This window comes from Etheostoma cragini, chromosome 19 (assembly GCF_013103735.1).
Source record: "Etheostoma cragini isolate CJK2018 chromosome 19, CSU_Ecrag_1.0, whole genome shotgun sequence".
In the NCBI taxonomy this organism is placed as follows: domain Eukaryota; kingdom Metazoa; phylum Chordata; class Actinopteri; order Perciformes; family Percidae; genus Etheostoma; species Etheostoma cragini.
The window spans coordinates 11,310,697-11,318,352 of record NC_048425.1 but is presented as its reverse complement, the minus strand read 5'-3'; the positions used below and the strand labels follow the sequence as shown (position 1 = coordinate 11,318,352).

Sequence of the window (7,656 nt, the reverse complement as noted above, 5' to 3'; positions counted from 1 at the left end):
TTGGAGGTTGGTCATTGAAAGTCTGCTAAATTACGTTAAACATAAGTGGTTACGCTGATTAAAGGACCACTACTATTGTAGAACTAGTATTTGGTAATATAATTCCTGATGTTATATCTTATGATCCCTCAGTAGTAGCAAACCTGCAATTTTAGTGTAACCTTTCTTGCCATTCAGCTTAATGTGTGCTAGTTGTTTAGGAACTTAATCTAGCCTGTATCTGACCCGCCTGCTTGGGAAGATCATCTTTATTTTCTATCATCCTTCTGCGTCACACAGCCAGGCTGCTGTGAAAGCTTGCATTCAGCAAGTGGAACAGAGGGAGCGAGGCCGGATGCCCACATGACCCACAACAGTAGAACCACTCTCATTGTCAAGTGTGCCCTTCGAGTTCAGAGTGTGCAATGCTTTCAATTGATTTACCAAGTTTCTTAGAAGGAATGTCTAAATTTGTAAATCCAGATTATAGAGGCACCCTGTTCTTAATAAGAGTTAAACAAGGAAACAGACATATCTGCATCATCATGATATCTGCAGGTTTCTGAATTTTTATATTGGCAAGTCTACGGCACCCAATTACAAAGATGTAATAACTACTGCAATGTTAATGAAAGATCGGTCCCGGAGCTGCTAACTTATCCAGATAACAGCAATACATTTAACATGTTATCTGATAAAGTTCAGTGGGGGAATCATGTATTTCTAGACCAATTCCAAGATTAAAAAAAAAACGTGTATGTCAGCACTCCTGAAGGACTTGGCAGAATTGTGTCAGATGCATGAAAAAATCAACAAATGTCTTTTTTTCAATAAATTACAAAAACACAGTTGTTCCTTAAGTCTTGTGGTATTCATACATTTGAAATGTTTGCTCTTTGAAATCCCGGCCATCCCCTAAGCCTGTGGGGATCCTCAGCCCTCTCCCGGTCACAAGGATAACTGGCTGTATCTGAGATGGGCTTTACTGGAGCAAATAATCACCCATGGCTGGGATGTACAGCTGGCCTGTGTGTAACTGCATACATCTGAATGTGAATCTTAAACTTTGAGTCTGGGGTCACATCCACCCACAACTCTAGAGATTACAATCATGTAACAAGATGAAATTTCTGCATTTGTCTAAATATAATTGGTACTCTCAATCTCAATTAACAATTAACTTAATTACGTGATTCCCCGGGATAATGACTGCTCACATTCTGGTGAGAGATGTGGTTATCGCTGCAGTCTGTAACGGTACTGAATTCTTGAACTAAGTAGTTAAATTTAAATATGTCTTAGGAATAATTCTATCTGCTTTTTTTTAGCAGGTTTAAGGGTGTTTAAAAAAACTGCACATGCATTTTGGTGTAAAAAGGGTAACAGAATACAATCAGCTTCACTGCTGCGTTCCATAGGAGTGGTTAGCATGCTTTAGTTAATACGTGCTGCTGCTGCTTACGTTCTGTTTCTTGATACTTCATTTGAGTGACTGCATTTGTGTTATTTGTTGTGTCTGTGCAGGACTGCTTGCCTTGCTGTTGATGGTGTTGGAATGGACCCGACCAGGCCTACCTTCCCCACTGAGGCCCATCTGTGACCTGAGGGTCCTGAACCATTTCATCAAGGAAGCACGAGACGCAGAAGTCGCTATGGTGAGAGGAAAATGTATGCATGCACTCAGATCTAAGAGCAGGCGCAGAGATATTCATTTCAATTTCAATTCAATATTATTCACTGTATAGTGTCAAATCGTATCAGAAGTTATGTCGGGACACTTTAGAGATAGAGTAGGTTTTGACCACACTACATAATTTACACAGGCTTAGAAAGAAAGAGAGAGAGAATAATACCTCACCAACACAATCCAAGGCTATCTGTGAGGCGAGAAACCGCTCCACAAGGACTCCACGGAAGAAGCTTGGTTGGTAACATGCATTAATTGGACATGAATGCATACAGATGGAGGGAGAGAGAGGATCAGCTGAGCTCAGTGTGTCATAGGAAGTCCCTCGGTGCACTGAACCTACAGCAGCATAACTAAGGGCTGGTACTAGGTAAACCTGAGCCAGGACTAACTATAAGCTTTATCAAAGAGGAGAGTTAAAAACGTATAATGTGGTCCTGAAATCACCCATACTGAACGTTTACGCACCATTGGATAAAAGTCACTGACATTGCTCTTTCTTGTTTTCTTAGAAGTCCTGTAGAGAAGGATGCAGCCTGTCAGAGTCAGTTACTGTGCCCCAAACCACAGTTGACTTTGAAATCTGGGAGAAGAAAAATGTAAGTAACCAATAAGAACAGCGGCAGATTTAGATAAGCTATGAAACATAATATAAGTTCATAGACATTTGCTGCCTTTTAGTGCCTGATCGTTCACGCACGATCACTATAAAACACCTCTCCGAGCTGATTACCTGCTTCCTTTGTTACGTGTAGCTCCCATAATAAAATTCTTGCCCTCTTTTTTTTTTTTGGCAAGGGATCGGAGCAAGCCCAGGAGGTGCAGTCTGGGTTATATCTCTTACAACAGGCCCTCAGCTTGCTACGGGCCTCAGTCACCGCCACAGCACTGCAAAGCCACATAGATAACTCCCTCAGAAACCTGCTCAGCATCCATGCTGTGCTGCGTAGCCTCAACATCCAGGTGAGTTACAGAGGTACAAATCCAAAAATAAACAGCCGCTATGTTTACTGGGAGCCTTTTGTCACCTTAATAGTATGAAAAGATATTATAATATAACATCAGCTTGCATAAACTGTCACTTTCCAAATGAAATGTAATTTTTTTTAATAGTTGTGGAAAGGTAAACGTTTGTCATGGACACGCTCTCTCCGATTTAATATTTATTTAGATATCTATACTCTTTTCAATCAGGCTAGCTCCCTGAGCAATTTTGCTGTCAAAGACCTCTCTAATTCGCATCTCTCAGAATAAATCAGGTTGCTTTTACTAGCTATTGGGTGATACAAAACGTTGCATTTCTGCTGTGCAGCAGCAAGATATTTTTGATTAACTGTTGCATCAAAATAAAAGCAGCGCAGTTAACCAATAAAAAGGTTTGCTGGATTCTTTCTGATCGCCTTCTGTTGATGGGCATTTCAATTCATTATTTTTTAAGAGGACAAACAACCTCAATAATACGTTTTCTACCTTCTATTTAAGACTACTGTGGTCACACTTGAGCTCAAGTTTAGCTTCTTGTAATTAAATCATGTTTTCTGCAGTATTAGAGAAACTGAGGGATGTCATGGGGCAATCTAGTGTAGCCCTAAGCCTTTGGTGACACCGCTGTGGGCACTGGTGCTGCGGCACAAGCTCGATCTTAGATTACTCACGTCGTGGCGGCACGGCCTATGAAATGATTCAGGTCCAAGCAGAGGCCTTGGGATGGACAAACTAAAGCTGAATGAACAGCCTCTGTCAAGGCTCATGGGTCACAAATATTAGTTTCCTCATTTGTAACAGTTGACATGAAAACCAAGGCAAAAATGTAATAAAATGAACCAAAAAGTTGATTACACTTGGAAAGATTATATGTTTATCTTGTCAATACCAAAACAAGACAGTTAAGATTACTACAGTGGGATTGTGTGGATGTCACAAGCTTTCAGATTCATGTGGCTTTACTTACTTTTAGAAGAGGAAATATAGCATGTTGCACAGGCCTTTGAGATTGAGTCAAAGGAGGAGGAATGCCTTTACAAAAAAAATCATACATTTTCCAAATTAAGAAACGTGCAACATGTTTCTTTCAGGAATACACCCCACCAGCAAGTGCAGCAGAGCTGGAGGGAACATGGCTGGTGTCCACGGCAACAGATTTGCTTCAAGTCCATGTCAACTTTCTGCGAGGCAAAGTGCATCTCCTTCTATTGGATGCACAGGCTTGTCAGCAAGATGTCAGCTGATCACCCTACTCTGGATGAAGCTGATTTGCGTTTCAGAAGGCAAGAGAAGGGACACTGTTGACCGGCACGTTGACTGCTGGAAGCACTGCGGACAGAGAGAAAGATGCAGCCATCCTCACCAACGGGGATGAAGTGGGAAGGAGAGGACGGTCCCGGCTAAGCTTTGGATGGACAGGAGATGATTGCACCTTGGGATGTAAATGTGAAACATGGGACGATTGTGAAGCACATACTGACCACAATGAGGCCTGTGTGAAGGACTGCTCCAAAAGCTGTTCTTTTGGCACTCTCTTGCACTTGTGTGTGTCTGTACTTGTGTGTGTGAGAGACTGCAAGTTTAAATCTATACACAGTGCCGGTCACCTCTTTACAGTGAATTGTGAAGTAAAACACAGAAAATATTGATTGCACCTGGAAATTTGGAGGTCTGTGAGTTCGCAGCAGGGCATCCATTTCCAATACCACTGCGCAAAAGCAAAAACTAATGAGGCCACACACCACAAGCCTTTACCATTTTTTCAACTATGACTCACAGACAGTCTCTTCTCTTGGATTTTTTTCAATGAATATTTTTATACATTTGTAAATTGTGTGATTACTATTTATACAGATTTTTTTTACTTTTAAGCTCCAGTCTTTGTATTTTTTAGCATCAGATCTTTAAAAATCTAGTCGGGCTCTCATTGCCATGTTCTCTTGTGTAATACATTTACAAAGCTATATTTTGCCATCATTTGCATTGGCACGCTGCTGTCTTTCTTTTATATGTACCCGACTAGCTGTTAGTCTCACATTGCATGCTCCTGACGAAAACGAATGACTATAAAGTTAATCCAGGGGATCAGTTACAGGAAAATAGTGAACAAGAGGTCAGTGAGGAGGTGGTTGGATGGTTACATGAGAACTATGAAGCTGTGTAGTCATTATCAGTGTTTTTGTTACTGCCTAACCAACTCTCAGCCAGTCTCTACACTGATAGCCAGACTGCCTGGAAAAATGCTGTTTGGCTTTTACAATTTACATCCTGTGAGGCTGTAATTACAAATAGTTTTCCAGTATCTGACGTTAACACTGTTTTTTCCCTTCCTTTATTGTACGTCATCAAAAAGCACGCAGGCAATTAGTTAGTCCTGGGAACTTGAGGCTTTCTATAAAATGGATGCTCAACTCTTTCAGCTCGATTAAGTGTTCTTCCTTGTTTCTTTCCGTATTTCTAAATCATGTTGTGGAAGTGCAAGATGTTTTTAAGGATGTTTGCACATGTTTTCTTTCCTGTTATTTTGTATTGTTTTGTCCTATCACTGTACAATTTGCTATTTAAATACAAAATATTATTCTTGGATAAAGAAAGGATAGATGGAAACAACATGGGGAAGTCTGTCCATTTCATTCATTAGCTTTGTCTTATTCAGGTCAGCGGAGTTGAACACCACCTGCAGTCCAATAATCTAAAACCAAATTTGAATAGATTTAAACTACTGACATCTAGTGGACATTAAGTACAACACCTGCTTGAAATGTAAATTAGGATTCCTCAGTTTTTAAATTAATTGTATGTTTAAAAACAGATATGAAATCGGAAACACTTACAGCACATAACCTTTAAAAATAAAAATGTTTTACATTTACATTTGGCACAGCCCTGAAGTAGCTATTAAATAATATGGAGGTTTCACCTGAATACCATTGTTGCGTCAAAACATGCAAAGTAAAAAAGGAAAAACAGCCACAATTTGAAACAGGCTTGACACATGGCAAAAGCTTAATATATCAATCAACTAAAGTTGTCCCAGTTGGAGTATTCCATCACAGTAGCATGCCCCATTCTGCAGTCAAAGTAGGTCTTCCACCTCCCCCCAAGCCAACAATGTTTCATTGGTCTCATGGTCAACCTCTGCCCGACACATCCCTCTTATGCTCACTGCGGGTCAGGGTAGAACACCTTAATATGAATGGCCGAGTTATTGCGCGTACGCGTCATGGGCTCCCCGGCGTCATCTGGATCTTCAGGTTCCAGGTCGTCCACGAGCTCCACCGTGGAGGTGTTGGCTGCCAGCTGCAGCGCCCCCTGGCTGCTGGCCTGCAGCTGAAGGGCGATGTTGATAGCCCTGTTGATGGCCAGGCCCAGGCCGTGAACGCAGATCTCCCTGTGACCCCCACCCTCCAGCAGCTTCTGACAGCGTGCCAGCTGAGCCCGGAAGTCAGTCTTCATGTTAACGTAGACATCGTTCCGTCTCTTTGGGAGTTTCCGGGGGAGGCGCTTCCTGAGGGTGTACTCCACTGGGTCCATCTCAACAGCCGGAGGGGCGGAGTCAGTGTGCACTGGGGCTGTCTGGATAGAGGACATTCCTGGGCTGCGTGGCTCGGTCATGTTTCTCAGTGGATATGTGCTGGGAAATAAAGGTAGTAGACAGAAATTAATATGTGGTAATGATTCCTTCTAGCAAACACACATATGCTCACTCTCGGCTACAACTAACAATTGCTTTCATTATCTCATAATCTGCTCATTATGTTTTCAAATAAAAAAATATTGTTTATCTAAAAGATTTACAGTAAGTAAGCAGTAAATAATTCCCACAATAATTCACATATTTCATAACAATTTTGTAAACCACTTGAGAATATCAGTCCAATACCCAATAATAATCATAATATCTCATAAGACAAGCAAAGCAACAGATCTCACAATTGCATTTTAGCTTGAAAAACCCAATGTTTATCATACAAGGTAGATACTGCTTAATTTGATATCCATCATCTTTACAAAGTTTCAGAACTACATCTCAGATCTTGCAGTAATCTTATTAAGAAAACAAAAGTAGAACTGCAAGTTAAAGTTGATTTATATTTTGATTACTGATTAGGTTATATGGCAAGCTTCTAGCTCAGCTTCTTATCTGCCACTTGATATCACTGTTGAGGGGGAAATTGTGATGGGGATTTTCACAGTTTTCTAACAGTTTACTGACCAAAAAAGAATCACGAAAATTGGCAGATAATATAAATAAAGGGACACTAAATTATGTCAGCAAATTAAAAAGATGCACCATAATATTTCAACACTGCTAATGGCATGGATGTGAATTCCCTTACGTAACGTTAACGTATCAGCATCAAGTGGCGACCTCCCACGAAAAGGAGACTATTTTATTGCTTTAAACGATTCAGGTTTATAGGTAGCCATGTAAGAAAACAACACTTGAGCTAAAAACGGGCTATCTAGCTAAACATTAACCACATCAGCCCCAGTAGTGACACGAAACTGCGCTCACGCAAACCTTTGAAATCTCATAAATACACTATTGGACTGAATCTCGGAGTTAACGTGCTGAGGCAACAAATGGACTAGCTGATCTACGGGTTAGCTAGCTAGATAGCTGGTAACATATTAGCTAGCTAGCTAACGCTCCTGAGCCCAAACGCAGTTGGTTAGTTAACCGTGTGATTTACGGAGAAACGTAAATACTTTGTGTATTTTATCCCTGTGAAAAGTACACTTACCTTTAGAAAATAATCCCAAGCAGCAATAAGTGCCTTATCTCATCGCTAACGTCTGTATTTCTGTACCAGTAGCCAAAGCAGCAGTTCTTTTCCTGTTTATACCGGAAGTAGTAGCACGGAGAATTTTAAAACGAATATTTTACTAAAAATGTTTATGGCATAGAAAAATTACATTACAATAACACCTCTCTACTAGATACCAGGCACACTGGATAACATGATTCATATAAAAAATATATTAAATTATATCAAATAGAA

The 7,656-nt window shown here is 40.5% G+C and overlaps 2 protein-coding genes across 3 annotated transcripts in view; one reads left to right on the top strand and one right to left on the bottom strand.

Moving 5' to 3' along the window:
* epoa (erythropoietin a) overlaps nucleotides 1-4,362 on the top strand; it is a 6,942-nt gene extending 2,580 nt beyond the window's left edge. For both annotated transcript variants that reach the window (XM_034856958.1, XM_034856960.1), the window contains exons 2-5: nucleotides 1,504-1,634; nucleotides 2,179-2,265; nucleotides 2,465-2,629; nucleotides 3,742-4,362. In XM_034856958.1, the coding sequence (XP_034712849.1) occupies nucleotides 1,504-1,634; nucleotides 2,179-2,265; nucleotides 2,465-2,629; nucleotides 3,742-3,894 (536 nt within the window). In that variant the 3' untranslated portion in view covers nucleotides 3,895-4,362. The remainder of the gene's footprint in view (nucleotides 1-1,503; nucleotides 1,635-2,178; nucleotides 2,266-2,464; nucleotides 2,630-3,741) is intronic.
* Nucleotides 4,363-5,262: 900 nt separating this feature from the next.
* pop7 (POP7 homolog, ribonuclease P/MRP subunit) lies at nucleotides 5,263-7,522 on the bottom strand. The gene is made up of 2 exons (XM_034856961.1): nucleotides 7,399-7,522; nucleotides 5,263-6,284 (listed from the first exon to the last, which is right to left on the bottom strand). The coding sequence occupies exon 2, from the start codon at nucleotides 6,263-6,265 to the stop codon at nucleotides 5,813-5,815; it is 453 nt and encodes a 150-aa protein (XP_034712852.1). The 5' UTR covers nucleotides 6,266-6,284; nucleotides 7,399-7,522; the 3' UTR covers nucleotides 5,263-5,812.
* Nucleotides 7,523-7,656: the final 134 nt, after the last annotated feature.